Source organism: Myotis davidii, unplaced genomic scaffold, assembly GCF_000327345.1.
Source record: "Myotis davidii unplaced genomic scaffold, ASM32734v1 scaffold72, whole genome shotgun sequence".
NCBI classification, from domain to species: domain Eukaryota; kingdom Metazoa; phylum Chordata; class Mammalia; order Chiroptera; family Vespertilionidae; genus Myotis; species Myotis davidii.
Genome location: NW_006284618.1, coordinates 4,724,325 through 4,742,754, shown reverse-complemented (window position 1 = coordinate 4,742,754; position 18,430 = coordinate 4,724,325). Strand labels below are relative to the sequence as shown.

The following is an 18,430-nucleotide window of genomic DNA, read 5'->3' as shown; positions in this document are numbered from 1 at the left end:
GTTCTTCCCCTCCTCTTGCTTTCAGTTACATTTTCTGCAGGGTCCGATTTCTCTTCTGGAATTTCCTTCAACAATTTGATATCTTTATCAGGAACCTCTGGTGCTCTGCAGGACCGCGTGGTTTTCACTGACGTCCGTGTGGGCTTCCTGGGAGCTGAAAGCTCTTCCTCCATGTCCACGTTCCCGGGAGGCGCCTTGACCTGCCTCTTCCTGCGCGCTGGCATGACTGCTTCTGGCTGTGGAGATCTGGAGGGCATTTCAGTGGTCTCGACAACAGTCTCTGGTTCGTCTTTGAGGCCAGCTAGGTCTTCTAGGGGCTGGGCCTTTTCCTTACGTGCCCTTGGCCTCCTCTTGCTTTCAGTTACATTTTCTGCAGGGTCCGATTTCTCTTCTGGAATTTCCCTCAACAATTTGATATCTTTATCAGGAACCTCTGGTGCTCTGCAGGACCTCGTGGTTTTCTCTGACGTCCGTGTGGGCTTCCTGGGAGCTGAGAGCTCTTCCTCCATGTCCACCTTCCCGGGAGGGGCCTTGACCTGCCTCTTCCTGCGCGCTGGCAAGACTGCTTCCGGCTGTGGAGATCTGGAGGGCATTTCAGTGGTTTTGACCACAGTCACTGATTCTTCTCTGTGACTTGGTATTTGGAAGGGCTCTTTCAGGCCGGCCAGATCTTCTAGGGGTTGGGCCTTTTCCTTACGTGTTCTTAGCCTCCTCTTGCTTTCAGTTACATTTTCTGCAGGGTCCGATTTCTCTTCTGGAATTTCCATAAACACTTTGGTATCTTTATCAGCAACCTCTGGTGCTCTGCAGGACCGCGTGGTTTTCACTGACGTCCGTGTGGGCTTCCTGGGAGCTGAAAGCTCTTCCTCCATGTCCACGTTCCCGGGAGGCGCCTTGACCTGCCTCTTCCTGCGCACTGGCATGACTGCTTCTGGCTGTGGAGCTCTGGAGGGCATTTCAGTGGTTTTGACAACAGTCTCTGGTTTGTCTTTGAGGCCAGCCAGGTCTTCTAGGGGCTGGGCCTTTTCCTTACGTGCCCTTGGCCTCCTCTTGCTTTCAGTTACATTTTCTGCAGGGTCCGATTTCTCTTCTGGAATTTCCATAAACACTTTGGTATCTTTATCAGCAACCTCTGGTGCTCTGTGGGACCTTGTGGTTTTCCCCAGTGCGCGTGTGGGCCTTCTGAGTGCCGAGACCTCATCTTCTACAACCACTTTGCCTTGAGGTGCTTTGACACGTCTGTTTCTACCTGTTAGCATGATGACTGGTTCTGGGTTTTGATATTTGCAAGGTATTTTGGTGGTTTTGTCAACAGTAAATGATTCCATGATGTGATCTGGTGTGTGGAAGAGCTCCTTGAAGCCAACCAAGTCTTCAATGGGTTGGACCCTCCTCTTGGGTGTTCTTGATCTCCTCCTGCTTCCAGTTACATTTTCTGCTGAGTCCAGTTTCTGTTCTGGAGTTTCTTTAAATGCTGTGATACCTTTATCCTCACCTTCTGGCTCTCTGTGCGACTGTGTGGTTTCCCTTGGTCTCGGTGTTGGCTTCCTGAGTGATGAGAGCTCTTCCTCCACGTCCACTTTCCCCAGAGGTGTCCTGGAATGTCTCTTTGTGCTGGTTGGTGTGATAACTGGTTCTGGTTTTGGAGATTTGCAGGGTGTTTTAGTTATTTTATCATCAGTCACTGCTCCCATGATCTGATCTGGTGTTTGGAAGAGTTCTTTGAAGCCAGTCAGGTCTTCTATGGGTTGGACCTTCCTCTTGGGTGTTCTTGACCTCCTCCTGCTCCCAATCACATTTTCTGCTGAGTCCAGTTTCTGTTTTGGAGTTTCTTTAAATGCTGTGATTCCTTTATCCTCACCTTCTGGCTCTCTGTGCGAGTGTGTGGTTTCCCCTGGTGTCGGCTTCCTGAGTGATGAGAGCTCTTCCTTCACGTCCACTTTCCCCAGAAGTGTCCTGGAATGTCTCTTTGTGCTGGCTGGTGTGATAACTGGTTCTGGTTCTGGAGATTTGCAGGGTGGTTTAGTTATTTTATCATCAGTCACTGCTCCCATGATCGGATCTGGTGTTTGGAAGAGCTCTTTGAAGCCCGCCAGGTCTTCTATGGGTTGGACCCTCCTCTTGGGTGTTCTTGACCTCCTCCTGCTCCCAATCACATTTTCTGCTGAGTCCAGTTTCTGTTTTGGAGTTTCTTTAAATGCTTTGATACCTTTATCATCACCTTCTGGCTCTTTGTGCGAATGCGTGGCTTCCCCTGGTCTCAGTGTTGGCTTACTGAGTGCTGAGAGCGCATCCTGCACGTCCACTTCCCCCAGAGGTGTCCTGAAACACCTCTTTGAACTGGTTGGTGTGATGACTGGTTCTGGTTTTGGAGATTTGCAGGGTGTTTTAGTTATTTTATCATCAGTCACTGTTTCTGTGATGTGAATTGGTGTTTGGAAGAGCTCTTTGAAGCCAGTCAGGTCTTCTATGGGTTGGACCTTCCTCTTGGGTGTTCTTGATCTTCTGCTCCCAATCACATTTTCTGCTGAGTCCAGTTTCTGTTTTGGAGTTTCTTTAAATGCTGTGATACCTTTATCCTCACCTTCTGGCTCTCTGTGCGACTGTGTGGTTTCCCTTGGTCTCGGTGTTGGTTTCCTGAGTGATGAGAGCTCTTCCTCCACGTCCACTTTCCCCAGAGGTGTCCTGAAACGTCTCTTTGTGCTGGTTGGTGTGCTGACTGGCTCCGATTTTGGAGATTTGCAGGGTGTTTTAGCGATTTTGCCATCAGTCACTGTTTCTGCGATGTGAATTGGTGTTTGGAAGAGCTCTTTGAAGCCACCCAAGTCTTCCATGGGTTGAACCTTCCTCTTGGGTGTTTTTGACCGCCTCCTGCTTCCAGTTACATTTTCTGCGGAGTCCAGTTCCTGCTTTGGAGTTTCCTTAAATAACTCAGTGCTTTTACCATCACCTTCTGGCTCTTTGTGTGAATGTGTGGCTTCCCCTGGTCTCAGTGTTGGCTTACTGAGTGCTGAGAGCGCTTCCTGCAAGTCCACTTTCCCCAGAGGTGTCCTGAAACACCTCTTTGAGCTGGTTGGTGTGATAACTAGTTTTGAGTTTGGAGATTTGCAAGGTGTTTTAGTTATTTTATCATCAGTCACTGTTTCTGTGATGTGAATTGGTGTTTGGAAGAGCTCTTTGAAGCCAGTCAGGTCTTCTATGGGTTGGACCTTCCTCTTGGGTGTTCTTGACCTCCTCCTGCTCCCAATCACATTTTCTGCTGAGTCCAGTTTCTGTTCTGGAGTTTCTTTAAATGCTGTGATACCTTTATCCTCACCTTCTGGCTCTCTGTGCGAGTGTGTGGTTTCCCTTGGTCTGGTGTTGGCTTCCTGAGTGATGAGAGCTCATCGACTACGTCCGCTTTCCCCAGAGGTGTCCTGGAACGTCTCTTTGTGCTGGTTGGTGTGCTGACTGGCTCTGGTTTTGGAGATCTGCAGGGTGTTTTGGTGGTTTTGTCAACAGTCAATGATTCCATCATATGATCTGGTGTTCTTGATCTCCTGCTCCCAATCACATTTTCTGCTGAGTCCAGTTTCTGTTTTGGAGTTTCTTTAAATGCTTTGATACCTTTATCATCACCTTCTGGCTCTCTGTGCGAGTGTGTGGTTTCCCCTCGGTGTTGGTTTCCTGAGTGATGAGAGCTCTTCCTCCACGTCCACTTTCCCCAGAGGTGTCCTGAAACGTCTCTTTGTGCTGGTTGGTGTGCTGACTGGTTCTGGTTTTGGAGATCTGCAGGGTGTTTTGGTGGTTTTGTCATCAATCACTGTTTCTGCGATGTGAATTGGTGTTTGGAAGAGCTCTTTGAAGCCCGTCAGGTCTTCTATGGGTTGAACCTTCCTCTTGGGTGTTCTTGACCTCCTCCTGCTTCTAGTTACATTTTCTGATGAATCCAGTTTCTGTTCTGGAGCTTCCTTAAATTCTTTCATGCTTTTGTTACCACCTACTGGTTCTTTTTGTGTATCTGTTGTGTCCCCTGGGGTTTGTGTGGGCTTCTTGAGGTCTGAGAGATCTTTTACATTCACTCTCTGGGAAGGAGTCTTGATACGTGTGTTCACCTTGGTTGGTGTGCTGACTGGTGGTGGAGATTTGCAGTGCAGCAGTATGGTTTTGGCTTCTGTACCCACTGGTTCCTCAGCATGACGTGGGTTTTGGAGGAAACTGTGGATGCCCTCCAGGTCTTCCTTGGATTCTGTCTCTTGCAATCTCTGGATGCGGATCAGGCCTGCTCTTGGTGTACATTGCAGCTCTGATGATCTTCTTGATCTCCTCACAGTGATCAGTTTTTCAGAATTTTCTTTAGGTTCAATATATTTCTTACATGTTTCAAAGGATCTTTCCCTTTCCTTCATCTCTCCCTCTGGTAGTTGTGCTTGTACTGATGATTTTCTCAGACATCTTCCCAAGATGTTCTGAACAGTGTCGACTTCTTTGTCATCCTTTTCACATTCTGTACTCGTCACCTGTATATTTCTGAGCTCCACGGACCTCCTGGATTTGTTTGTACTGGATGCCGCCTTCGGAGGCTCTGTCTCAGATCGTGGGGTTTTCATATTTCCATTTACTGTAACATACTGTTGTGTTAAGGCTGGGCTTGAAGACTGTTTATCCCATGGCTCTTCTGGTGCATTCTGAGCCCCGAGGAACACATTTTCTCCTATAAGAAAATAAAAAAGCACAATAAATATATTCTCTTCATTGTGTTGTAACCAATTTGGTATTTTACCCTCAGGAAATATTGTGTATGAGGCAATAATTCACCCTCCTCTCCACCTTACTAACAATATGAATCTGCTTGTGTGGTTATAAATCTGTCTGACATATGAACCCTGCATGTTTAAGAATAATGGTATTTGGTGGTATACAGTGGGCTCATACATAGGTGGTGGTTAGAATCCACAGGGATTAGATCAGGAAAAAAATTCCCAAAGCAGGGTCTCCTAAAGGCTGCCATGCCATATCTCAGTGACCTGTTTTCTTCAAACATGAGAAACAGCTGTTTCCTTTTTGAACCACCAATGCAATAATATGGCCGAAATGTCCACTTAGTGTCCACGTCACACTGGAAACATCTACTTTTTACCTATGGGAGCATGTTCAATGTGGCAAGGAGCTCACTCTAAAACAAAACGTGGTACAAAACGAGAGCAAGACAGACTCATGCCTCCCATCTCACACTCACACTTGGACAATGTGCAATTATTGTGAGTTTGAGTAATTTACATATAGGTATGGTGAGAGAGATTACACTTTTCTGCTTATCGCCCTCTTGATTATTAAAGGCATATTCTTTTTCACTCAAGTCACTGAATGCCAGTGCGAGTTCACCCGCGGGTAGGCATTTCCCCTAAAGCAATAGAACAGAGAATCTGGAAACGGTATCTTATCATGAGTACATGTTGTAGAGAAATAATACAATATCTCTTACAAACAACAACACCCCATCTACAGATCTATGGAAGACATCAAGAGAGTTAGGGAAAAAAAACAAGTAAACCAACCAAACTTTCCTGGGGTGCAGAGCAGAGCTTTTTCTTCTGAATTAAGTGCTTGAAACTTTTTCCCAAGCAAGTCCTCTGAATTTGAAAAAGTGGTGGGACCTATGTTGATTGTTTGTGGCTTCTCTTTTGCTGGGGTCTTGAACATTTCAGTTAACCCTGTTATATGGAAATAGTCGAAAAAACAATGAACAGATCACACCTATACGCAAACAACTATGTCAGTCCCCACATACCACCGAGGAATCACACCCTAGAACTCCTGGGAGAAAGGGTCTCAGGGGAGGAGATACATTAATGATAATAAAATCATTTTGTTAAGAGGGTGATAGGATGGTAAAATCTCATAGGTGCTCCCTCTTCTTTGCCTTTCCCCTTGGAAAGAAAAGCAAGCAAAGGAAGCTGTCTAAGTCTCCGACGTTGTGCCCAGGTGAGCACTGGTTGGAGGATGGCGGCTGCCCTCACTGCCTGCCCTCCAGGCACCCAGAGACCTAGTGACCTTGAGCTGCCTTCAAAATTCCCGAGGTTATGCAGCTCTGAATACTAATTATGTACAAGTGAAACGTCCCCCAACTTTAAAAATGGCAAAAGGCTGTCCATTTTAGTACTGTCAGGTAATAACATCCCCATCTTTTCCGAGGACAACTCTTCTATGTTACAACCTGCCCTGAAATAAATAAAAGAGCCCAGCTAACAGGCTAAAGTCTCATCTCCCTCCACAAGTATCCAAAATGGGAACCACTGGTCCAACTTGGTGGCATGAAACCCTAACCCTGGGTCTGGCCATGGTTCAAATCTGCTACCATCATAAGGGTTCTTCTAATAAGAATGGCAACACTGGCTCAACATTATTCATGCTTAAAGAAAACTTCTTCATAGTCCTTTGATTCGTGAAACAGTTAAGCGACATGAGAAAAAGGAACTCTTGAAGCAAAACATTGCTCACACCAGTTGCTCCAACTCTGGGAAATTGCTTCGTATAAGTGCAGGGAAGAGGCAATTATAAGAGCAAGAGGGTCTCCTTCCCGAGAGCAGCTTCCAGTTTTATTTACACCGGTGCTGCTCTCTGAGGTAAAGGTGTGCATCTGCCTTGCATGCCTGCCTCACGCAGGACATGTGATCCCCAAGGTGCTGGGGGCCCCTCTCTGTTCCCAGATGCAGCTTTCTCGTCCTGGACCATCCTAACCCCAAGAAGTTGACGGGATCGTTTGGTCTCCTGTCCCCTTCCGCAGACAGACACCCATTCACATCCTCCCAGGGCTAAGGGCTGTGATTAAAAGAGACATGCCTAGCCCTAACCGGTTTGGCTCAGTGAATAGAGTGTCGGCCTGTGGACTGAAAGGTCCCAGGTTCGATTCCGGTCAAGGGCATGTGCCTTGGTTGCGGGCACAGATTCAGCAGGGAGTGTGCAGGAGGCAGCTGATCAATGTTTCTCTCTCATCGATGTTCCTAACTCTCTATCCCTCTCCCTTCCTCTCTGTAAAAAATCAATAAAATATATTTTTTAAAAAAGAGAGCCACGCCTATGATTTTACCTGAAAGGTCTTCACTGAAGTCGATTTTTTTGTTGATCACGAAGTTGTTCAGCATTCTGTAGGGCCGAGCTGGCACGGTGACCTTTTCGATGTGAGCTTTCCCTATCACGATGGTGCAGGGAGAGGCGGCGTGGCCTGTACTGAACTCGTTGTGAACACTGCCCAGAGGCTTCTGGAAGAAAGGCAAGAGAGCACGGAACGTCAAAGCACAGCCGCTCGGAAGGTAACTCCGGAGAGCATGATGGGTAGCGGCCATGCACTGTGGACACAGACCTTTGGGGTGTTCATTCTTCTCTGCCTTTTGCTCGGCGGTCTTGGAGGACCATGTCTCACGACTTTAGTTTGCGTTTGTTTGGCACAAAGTTTCACGACGTCTGCCCACGATCTCGCCACTGTCGAAAGGAAAAGGAGGTGAAACTTCCCAGCGCTGGCAGCAGTGAGGAAATTCACCCCGAAACATACGCGTTCCCACAACACTAACCCATCAAATTGGCCTCTGAGGCTCCGCTCCGCCGTCGGGATTGAATCGTCTGCAGGATTCCATGCTGGCTGCGGTCCACCGAGGCCCTCCTGGCAGGCCCGCTGCTGCTCCGCCTCCCTCCCCTCTGAGGAGCATCTGTTCGATGTGGAGATTTGCTGCCACTCGAGGCAGGCGATTTGAGGGACCGCCGGCGACCATCATTTGCAAGTGGAGACGTTTTCGGAGGACTGTGCACTGGGGAGCTCGTAAACCTGTTTTGCGTGGTCACTTCCAAACGGATTTCTGAAGATCCTCCCTTTTCTGATGGCGGAGGCTGTTCCTGGCGAGATGGAAAGGCTCCCAAGTTAGCTTCCTAGAAACGCGGCACCTCTGTAACCGCTGTGAGGACTGTGGAAGCCCCGAGTAAGAACTGACACTGTTTCAAAGCACAAGAACCCCCACAAACCAGAAACAAGCACGTCTGGTGGTCATAGGAAAGTCTTTGTACTGCTCCCCAATTCTCAAATAATTTTAATAAAACTGGATTGGAATAGACACACCCCAAGAATTTTCGCTGTTTGAATCTTGAAGCACCAAAACATTTCACCCACTGTCAAGAGCAAGGTGGGGGTGAGAGTCTGTCCCCAGCCATTTAAGGAAAAAGAAAGAGAAAAAAAGCCTTCCCTGGGGTGTTTCAGGAGGAAAAATGGAGGGAACCACCCGAGTAGAGGCCAGGGCTGTGCCCTGAACCCCAGTGAAGGGACCTGTGGGTGTGCGGCCGCCTAAGGCTGCTCTTCCGGGAGCCAGTGTAAAACGGGAAGAGGCCACACACCCCTTGTGTGCCTCTGCGTAGGAACAGCAATGAAAGCCCCGCCTCCCTGAGGAAGGTGAGCTGATTGCAGCTCTAAGCAGCTGATGGTGAGAATCGCAGTGTGTTGCCACCCAAGTGTTCCCTTTCACCTTACACTCCTGGAGAACAAGCAGCCGCCCTGTGCTCATGTGTCCTGATGTCCCCGGACTCTTCTCATTGGAGTTGTCACTGTGACCCAGAGTGGCCCTCCGGCCCTGGAGACGGCCGGCAGGAGGCTGTGCAGGACGACCCGCGGGCACTCGCCTGTGTGTGGCCCCCTCCCAGCCGCGGGGAGAAATCAAGTGTTTGTTTGCAACCCCCGGGTGAATGAGCTCATTTAGACGTTTTATTGTTACTTTATATTAGAAAGGAGAAGGTTTAATTGTAACTCTACTCATGGGAGCAGCTAGGAGAGAGAAGGTACCCGGACGTGAGTCATCAGACAGGAGGGCGAAAGCCAGCTAGGGAACGTACCTTGATGATTTTCTTCAGGACGGGCGGAGTGTGGGTGACCAGAGAGCGTCTTGTCATCGGCGTTTCTCCTCTTTTGAGAGGCGTATTAGGAGGTAAGTTTTCATCAAATAATTCAGGTCTCAGGTGACCCCCGAAGGAGACCCGCCTTCTTTTGAAGGGCTTCCCCTCAGTCTTATCTAAAGGAATGAATGCAAACGGGAAAGGGAATGAAAAACCATCCTGGTACTTATGACTTGTTTCCGATTGATCTTAGAGACAAACCAGTGACTCCTGGTGCCGAAATACTTTCATTCTCTGGTGACGCCAGGGAAGCTAAAGGTGCTTCAAGAGCAAACGACAGATCGGGCCAGACCATCAAAACGCCTGGCCCAACTTGACAGTACAGAGATGCTCTTTAAAACGCTGGAAACTCCTGCCTGGACACAGCTTCCTAAGGGGATCGGCCTGACGCAGGCGCTCACCGCAGAGCCGGGGCTGATGGAGATGGATGCTTTAGCAGTGACGCAAGAAAACTTCCCCAAAAGACACAGCCTGGGGCCTCACCTGGACCTGCACGGTGAGTACAACGAGCTGGGAAAGTTCTGCAGGTGACTCTCACAGGCAACTCATGGGACCCCAGCCCCCCACCCCCCACCCCCCCACATCTTTACAAACCAGCAATCAACACCGTGAGCTTGGAGGTCTCGTTTTACAGACCTGCACGGCTCTGCACTACGCACCCTGCAGAAGCACAACCTGCGTGGTCAGGGCCACGTCAGACGCCTGGAGACCCTGCAAAGGGCAGGCTGCCCAGGAGCCACGGGGGCCACAGAGGCCCTGCCTCTGCCACTCACTGGGGGCATTAGGCTGTCAGTTTCCTCACTTGCAAAACAGAGAGAACTGCCCGTTATCTCCACCACCTGGCCTGCAGACGCTCCTGCTGCAGGCACGGAGGGTCGAAGCGTGGATGTCGGGAAAGCTCCCCAAACAGCGCCCGGCACAGCAGCTCGTGGGAACAAATACCCGAGGGCCACCCTATAATAACAGCTTCCCAAGGGATCGCCGCTGACTTGGATCAAGCCCATAGGACACAGATGCTTGTCCCTCAGAATGGAGCTGCCTGGCCAAAGCGATGCTGCCCATTCTCCTTTCTAGGTTGTGGCTGGAATAGAACCAAGCACGTTCGGAGTAGCCTTCCGCCCCTGCTATGTCGGTCCTTCTTTAACAACCCGCACCTCCCGTCACTCCCTGTCCCCTTAGCCAGGTCTTCAGGACAAAGCTCTCGGCGTGGACAAGGGACACAGATGCCTGGCTGTCCCCTTAGTCCCCTGGCTCCTCTGCCACAGAGCGAACTGTTATTTTAGAAAGGCGGTGTCACGAATTCATACCTAGACACAGGTCACAGGTACGTGTGAACGTTCGCGGGGGAATGAATTTAAAGTGAAATAAACTTACGAAGGGAATCGCCAACGTTGCTGACATCCAATGCACCGAGGCCTGGTGACCCGGGGGTGCCCTGCTGCCTGGGCGTGCCCAGGGCCCGGCCTGGAACCTTCCGCTCCGCGGGGACCAGCAGCGGGGAGAGCAGGGTCTGCTTTGGAATGTCTGTTCCTGTGGTGAGAATACCGACACTGGGAGACAGGCTCCTTCTCCTTTTTCTGGAAAAGACTTTTTCTGCTGTGTTTCCAAGGTCGCCAGCGCTTTCTCCTTTGGCGGGTGTTTGCTGTCTGGCTGAGAGCCTCCTGGGAGCAGACGCGGCACTGCCTGCCCCGAGGTCTTTGCTTTGCTGCAGACTCACAGGTTCACCCCCAGGGGTGACACTCAGGTCTCCGCTCCGGCGTCTCCGGGAGGAATTGGGCTGTGAACATTGGACTGGGGTCTTGGCTTTGGTCATCTCTGTGGGGGGGATGGTGGGACTTGCTGTGGCCTCGAGAGTGTGAGCCGGCCCCTCACCCGCTCTCTCTGCCTCCGTCTGGCTGCTCCGACCAGATCTCCGCCTGGACTTGGGCGAGACCCGTGGTTGAGTCGCGCTCTGTGAACCGCCAGTGCTTCCGGCGTCTGATGCACGATGACCCCGTGCTCCCGATTTCCTACGATTCTGTAGAACAGCCTCCTTCACATCTAACTCTTCCTTCATAGACTCATAGAGCTTCCGAAAGGGAGACTCATTCTCTCTGTCCTTCTCCAGACCCTGTCCCCCATTCCAGCTCAGGGGGGTCACACAGGAACCTGCTCCAAATCCCCCAGCAGGGGGCCCGGCTGCGTTTCCGTGGTTATCTCCAGGGGGCTCTGAGGAACCAACATCTGCTGTGCCTTTGGTAGTGGGACCTTCTGAGCCGCGTGAGGGGGTGCGGGTCGCCCTGACATGCTCCCTGCGCTCCAGGGGCCCTCCTGAACCACCCTGTTCAGTGACTTGTGAGCAGGCAGCACTGGGATCTTGAACTTTCCCATCTTGACAGCGAAACATGAAATAAGAAACAAGTTCCATATGTTCTCAGTGGTTAACGTGTGGTATTCAAATCTTACAGCTGTTTCAAACTACCTTATTGCATAGCTCCTCACTTAGCCTACACGTTACTGAGGGTCCCATGTGGGTAAGAACAGTATTCCGATACTAATATTATGATCTGATCCAAATAAGTAAATCACATTAGTCTCCTGAAACTAATCTGAGATAAAATGCTATTATTCTACTCAGAATTCAGCAGACAGCTGAGCAAGACAATTTATTTACGTGTGGATTCTCCAATAAGCCCCCACATGACTGGAGAAGAAAGTTAACTCGGGTCTGCCTGAGCCTGGACGTCGGACATGTGTGACACTGGTGTTTCCTCCCTGTCATTATGCTACGATAACTGGCCTTGCGGATCTGGAATGAATGAAAAACTACTTACCGGGGTTGGAAGAGAAGCTAGACCTTGAGACCCAACTCGGAGATGCCTGTGAATTGGTAAAGAGTGAACAGCCATGTAGTGCCTTTTCCAAACCCGACAGCCAAGTTCATGAAAATAGCCTATCTATCGAAGAGCATCTTTGCCTAACTGTTCTTATATGGCTTTGGGAAACTGAGAAATGAGCCCGAGACTCCCAGGTGCTACTGCTCAGATACACGTATTTCTTAGCTGATTTAAAAGATATAGCGATGGGGTGCGTGTGAGTTGTTATAACTTCCTCAGACTTCTTTTCCTTCATCATCTGAAGGAAGTTAAACTTAAACATCACGGACACTCAGTACCCGTGAACCTACCAAAAGCACAGAATTACTGACTTTATACTCGGTTTCACCAGAAATCGTCACAGGACCTGTGGGCTCCACTCCGCGTGTGTGCTCTTGGCTGGCAGACACCTAGGGTGTGTCTGAGCCCAGAAGTTAAGGCAGACACTACCCACTCGGGGCACAGAACCAGCCCCAGCACACCCACTTGTGTGCTGCCAGAGAATGTTCTAGAGGCTGAGGAGCAACCACAGAATGACATGTATTTAAGATATAAAGTCCAGTATTGTTTCCAAGAAGGAGAAAAATATATCATCTGAATAATTAAGGGGGAGGGGATATCACAAAATATATCCAAAGGCAAATAACTTCTTTCTTTAATCGATTTCTAATTTCTTGATATCTAACATGTTGCTTCTCAAACTTCCCATGGGAAGGGCCAGTTTCTAATTTTCAACCTGAACTTGATCAAGAGACTTATGACTACATAAAAATGAAGTAAAATTTGCCCTGCCTGGGTAGCTCACTTGGTTAGAGCATCGTCCCATAAACCAAAAGATCGCAGGTTTGATTCCCGGTCAGGACACATACCTAGGTTGTGGGTTTGATCCCTGGTCGTTTCCTAGTTGGGGTCGTATGGTAGGCAATCGATTGATGTTTCTCTCTCATATTGATGTTTCTCTCTCTTCCCCTACCTCTCATTAAAAAAAAGAAAAGAAAAAAAAATCAATGAAAACATCCTTAGATGAGGATTGAAAAAAAGTAATCTAAGTTCACCTTGTTCTAATATCTTGGTTACACTCTCCTATTCTAACTGGTTCGTCACCCTCCCTTGGGAGAAACTGTTCCTCAGTGTGCACATAAATGATTTCCTGTCTTCATGCAGAAGAATCAGAGCCCAAAGTTTGATACCACCCCACCCCGTCACCTGTTCACGTCTTTGTCCTGGAAATTCAGTTGCCTTGCTTCCGTTCTGATGACTGTCACTTTCATACCTGAAGTGCATAGAATGACAGACACATATTCAGATTACTGACCTGTAGCCTGAGTATCTGATTAATATCCAAGGAATAAGGAGCAAACTTCAAGATGTTACCCTATTCCTGGAAATAAATTTAGAGTTGATTGCCTCGACTTCCTTTCCGAACACCAGAGTCCGAGGTTGGGCACCCGGATTAATTTCTGAACACTGACCGGCCTGTATAATTCACACTCCCTGAGTACCTGCTATGTGCGGACCCACTGCAGTGGGAACAGAATCGGTGTCTGCTAGTTTACGTTCAAGGAAATCAACCGATGGCTTGGAAGGCTAACCAGGAAGCCAGGGGCGGCCGATGCCTGAACCTCTGTGACGTCACTTCCTGCAGAGACTAGAGCTATCTATGCGCTACCCTGAAAGCACTCTGATCTCGTCAGCCCCCACTTATTCCACCTGTGTCTGAACAGAGGCGGGCACGTTGCATGAAGATGAGAGATAGCCAGCAATATGCATCGTTGTCCTCACAAAACCGTGGGCTCCACATCACAGAACAGCTGCTAAAAAGGCAGACAGAACCTGGGTACCTGGTGAAAGGGCCTGATTCAAACTTAGATGCCACCTGAGTGCCATCGGGAGCAGTGAGGATTCTGGGATGGTTTCTCAGGGAGCAGAGCTCTGGATCCAGTCCTCTTCCTAAGACCCATTTCCGACTCACTGTTGGAGGTAGTCAGTCATCTCAAGTAATGTGAACTTGAACAGCAGCTCCTTTTGGGGAAATAGTTCTGGCCTCCGTTTCACATCAAATACTTCCTACCTAGAGCTCTCTAGCCAATAAACATACCCTTTAAAAATGAAGCAAATTCACAACAAGCACAGTAAAAGAAATGACCGGATGCCAGGAGGCACAAGAGACAGTATTTAACAAAGACCATAGTGAAGGCAGAGCTCTGCTCAGCAAAATGGGTGAAAAATGATCCAACTACACGTCTCTTCAAGAGACACAACTTAGATTCAAAGACACAAACAGGATGCCAGTAAAAGGGTGGGAAAGGCATACCTGCAAACAGCAACCAGAAGAGGGCTGGAGAGGCTACGCCAACTCAGAAAAAACAGACAAACATTGTTATCAGAGACCAAGCAAAACCACAACAAGACTGATGATAACAAATGTGCCCCTGACAGCTGGTTCCAAGAGACAACCTCAACCTTAAGGATTATGAAAAGTTCAAAGTATGTGATTAAAAAAAAGTAGTGTGCAATCCTAATCAAAAGCACTACTACTATAGGCACAGAACATGTCAAGATGACACATGATAGAGCCTCACCCACCGGATCATTCTAAACTTAAACACGTGGAGAGCAGAGCCACCAAGCATAGAAAGGAAACTGACAAGAGCCGAAAAACAAAATGCCCTCGATGTGTGATTTTCACTCGCTGGTTGCAGTAGCTAAGAATCGGCGGGGAGGGAACGACTGTGATTCTAGAATTTGAACCTAATGGGCACAATAGACAGAACACTGCCCCCAACAGCTGAAGAACACACCTTCTTTTCAAACACAGAGTAGTAAAAAGTTAACCCTATGGAATCACAAAGCAAACCCCCACGCATTTCAAACATGAAGTTACTCACACGTCCATCCAGAGTGAATAGATTGTGTAGGTAACTGTATATATAGGGTGTCCCAAAATTCACGCAAGATTTGCAATTCTTGCATGAATTTTGGGACACGCTATATTATTTCAAAGAAATACTCATGCAGTGAGGATGTCCATGCACTGAATGCCACCACCATGAGGGAAGAAATCAGTTACAAATATGTCCGTCATTATTACAAATTGATGGAGTTTTATAGACAGACAAAAGCACGGTGGTTAGGGATGCAGGCTTACGCAGTAAAACTCCAGACTTTCGTGCGATCAGAAAGCGAGGTCAGAGAAATAAGCAGAGATTAGAAGTTGTGTAAGAGAAGCTTCAGACATCTTCTGAGTATGCTGTAGGTGGTGGATTAGTTTGCTCGGGCTTCTGTAACAAAACACCACACACTGGGTGGCTTCAACCATTTCTTGTCTCACTGTTCTGGAGGCTAGAAGTCCAAGGTGAAGGTGTCAGCAGGGTTGGTTTCCGCTGGGGCTGGCTTCTCGCCTTGCTACGGTTTCCCTTTGCCACCTGTACACACGGTTGTCCCCCTGAGCACCTGTTCCCCTGGTTCTCTCTGTGTGTCCTCATCTCCTCTGCTTTAAGGACACCAGTCAGATCGGATTAGGGCCTGTTTAATGGCTGCATTTTACCTTAATCACCTCTTTAAAAGCCCTTAAGCCCTGCCTCACGTTCTGAGGTCCTAGGGGTGAGGACTTCGACACATACATTTGGGGGAGGGGGAGGCATTCAGCCCATAACAGGTGATGTCCACAGGGCTGTTCATGCCTGACTTGTTTCGTACCTTCCTCTATGAATACCTTTTAGTTCAAAATAATAAACTAAAAAACGTTTGCAGAGTCTCAACACTTCCAATAAAGTGAGACTCCCGTAGGACCAGGTCACCCCTCCCGGCAGCATGATGGGTTCTCAAATCCGTGAACTGGATTACGCCGGCCGCACATGTCCCTGTGATTTCAGATCAGGAATCAGCGTGGAGCAAGTCTGTCTCAAACACTTGGACATTCACCCACCCTGAGGAGAACCGCAGGCCTGCAAGGCTGGCTCCTGGAGCGCCAGGAGGCCCCCTATGGCCACTGACCTGAAGGAGCGGTCAATGACCGTGATCACGTCCCCGTGTCTGAGTTGCACGGGCCCGTCGATAGCAGATCCATTCACCTGTGTTGGGTTTGTGGCACTGAAATTAAACAAGACTGCCTGAAAGCAGAAAAGGGGGGAAATGTGTAATTCATAGGTAACAAGTGAAGCGAAGACTTTTAAAAATAGACCCCCAAGCCCCGCTAACCTTCTGGTCATTGACTTCAATTTTGCAGTGCTGTTTGGACACGACAGGAAGCTGGATACGAATGTCACACTCAATGCCCCTTGATTGAAAAGAATGAAGACTTTCTTAGGTTGTTGCATTTAAAAAAATTACATCAGTGTTTCAAAATAAAACAGCATTTGACTCTATGTTTGATCTATAAATGTAATGACATAAAGAACTAATAAACTGGGTAAACATCAATGCTCTCTAGATTTTGCCAATAATGTTTACAAGTATTGTATGAGCAACTATTTTAAATCTTTAAAACTTAGAGTACTTAAAGGTAATTACACTAGAAAACATCTATAATAATAAAAGGGTAATATGCTAATTAGACAGGATGTTCTTCCTTCCAGAGAGAGCCAGTGGGGTAACAGAGCCTGCCCCCACCCACAGCTGAGGCAGAGGTGGGCGGGTGGGTGTGGGGGGGAGGGGGAGAGATCAAGGCCCTTGCACAGATTTTGTGTATCGGGCCTCTAGTTACAATATAAAGTTGATTTGCCTTTTACTAAGATATCTATGCTTATAAGACCCAACTAAAGGAATATTTGACATCAGTTTGGAGCAGGGGTCCTCAAACTTTTTAAACAGGGGGCCAGTTCACTGTCCCTCAGACTGTTGGAGGGCCAGACTCTAGTTTAAAAAAAACTATGAACAAATTCCTATGCACACTGCACATATCTTATTTTGAAGTAAAAAAACAAAATGGGAACAAATATAATATTTGTATTTGCATGTGGCCCGCGGGCCGTAGTTTGAGGACCTCTGGTTTGGAGAATGAAAATTACTTTTAATCCTCTGCTTTTTTTTTTTCAACAAAAAGGTTTATATTCACTTGTAATATTATGTATAGCTCAAGGTTTAATCATCACCAAAAGTGCTGTATTTTATGCCAGCACCGCTCTCTGCCTGTTTCTTTATAGACAAAAACAGGGTTACATTAGCACCTCTATCATGGTATTCTTCAGAGGATAAGATGAGTTGTGCGCGTCATCCTTTGCCTGGCACACAGTAAATGCTACTACTTGTGAGCTTGTTACTGTTGTTTTAAAACTATAGTCCATTTACTGACAGACACACAAGTCTATCAATAAAAGTACTCATCTGAAAGCAACAACAAAAAAACAACGCACATTCTCTAGATTTGACTTATCTTTTCATAAAAAGCTAGCGCCAGCAGGAAGCACAGAGAGGGAGACTTCCCAAACCCGCAGAAACCCGTCTGAGGCCCTCGGTGAGGTCCGCTGGGGGTCCCCGCTACCATCTAGTAACTAGAATTTGAACAACTCTAGACTCTCATCTGTTCTCAGCCTGAACCTCTGGAGTCTAAGCTCTCTCTTCCCACCCATGTCCCACGACCAAACACTTACTAATGAGGTTCTAAATGACAAAATCGTGCATAAAAACGTTCATCGTTGCTGTATAATAACCACAGTTACTGCCATTCAACACCAACATGTTTTTAAACATTTTTTTTTCCTTTAGAAAAGCTCTGAAAAGTGAACAGCTACTTTAAGTGAAAGGAGATGATTTGATCTTTAGGTGAGAGAGTTCCAGGAAGAGAGACTGTCTCATTAGCACTGAGAGGTCCTTTGCCAGGAGACTGCCACCTGGGATCACCGCAGCGAGTGCTTCCTAACCTCACCCTGCGGACCTTTCCGGCCACATAATGCTTCCTGGTGCGGGGAGACCCTCTGGTACCGGCCGGGCGGGTGGCAGCACCCCGACCTCTGCTCGCGGATGCATGCACCGCCCACAGGGTGACCCAGGAAGGGAAGCTCTCACAACACTAGCCGGCAGGAGCCTCCTTCCTTCCTTTGCTCGGCAGCGTCCCCAGGGTTTTCAGATGAACACGGCCATCTTCTACAGAGGGGGGTCAGGGTACTGCGACCATCTACACTCTCCTCCATTTAAACATGCGCATCAAATCAATTTCAACACGTATGTTCGCCTGAAGCACCAGTGAACACACAAGCATTGTCTCGAAATTCTGTTTGGTGATAAACCGCTCCCCGGAGTGGACAGTACAGGGAAGTCCCCGCCGGGCGACAGCGGAGGGGCCGAGGCCCGGCCCGTTCACTTGGAATCGGGGCCTTCGGGTCTCTCGCGCGGGCGCAGGGCTCACCTCCCGAACAAGCAGGTGCTGAGGCTCAGGGGAAAGTGGGGGCCGTCCAGCCCGCTCCTCTTGATGGTCACGAGGCGACCCGTCGGGCCCATTTTCTAATGAGAATTGGCGGCCGATCCTTACGGGAAGGTCCGGCGGAAGCAAACCTAGCGAGCAGCTCTTCCCCGCAGGACCACGCGCTGGATCAAACAACAGAAACAGAAAACGCGGGTTGCGGGGAGGGCGCGCTACTCTCAGAGCAAAGAGCCAAGCAGCCTTTGTAAGTCGGCGACTGGGGTTCCCTGCGCAATGCACCGGTGCCCGGTCGCCCTGGCCC

The 18,430-nt window shown here is 48.6% G+C and overlaps 1 protein-coding gene across 1 annotated transcript in view; it reads right to left on the bottom strand.

The window, feature by feature from the left end:
* The window catches only part of MKI67 (marker of proliferation Ki-67), a 24,475-nt gene extending 6,182 nt beyond the window's left edge, over window positions 1-18,293 (bottom strand). The window contains 14 exon segments of the mRNA XM_015572565.1: window positions 9-3,335; window positions 3,338-3,615; window positions 3,617-4,693; window positions 5,538-5,693; window positions 7,070-7,241; window positions 7,343-7,461; window positions 7,551-7,869; window positions 8,854-9,029; window positions 10,288-11,283; window positions 11,727-11,772; window positions 12,975-13,041; window positions 15,765-15,880; window positions 15,969-16,047; window positions 18,115-18,293. Of these exon segments, the coding sequence (XP_015428051.1) occupies window positions 9-3,335; window positions 3,338-3,615; window positions 3,617-4,693; window positions 5,538-5,693; window positions 7,070-7,241; window positions 7,343-7,461; window positions 7,551-7,869; window positions 8,854-9,029; window positions 10,288-11,283; window positions 11,727-11,772; window positions 12,975-13,041; window positions 15,765-15,880; window positions 15,969-16,047; window positions 18,115-18,206 (7,020 nt within the window). The 5' untranslated portion in view covers window positions 18,207-18,293.
* Between the last annotated feature and the right edge of the window lie 137 nt (window positions 18,294-18,430).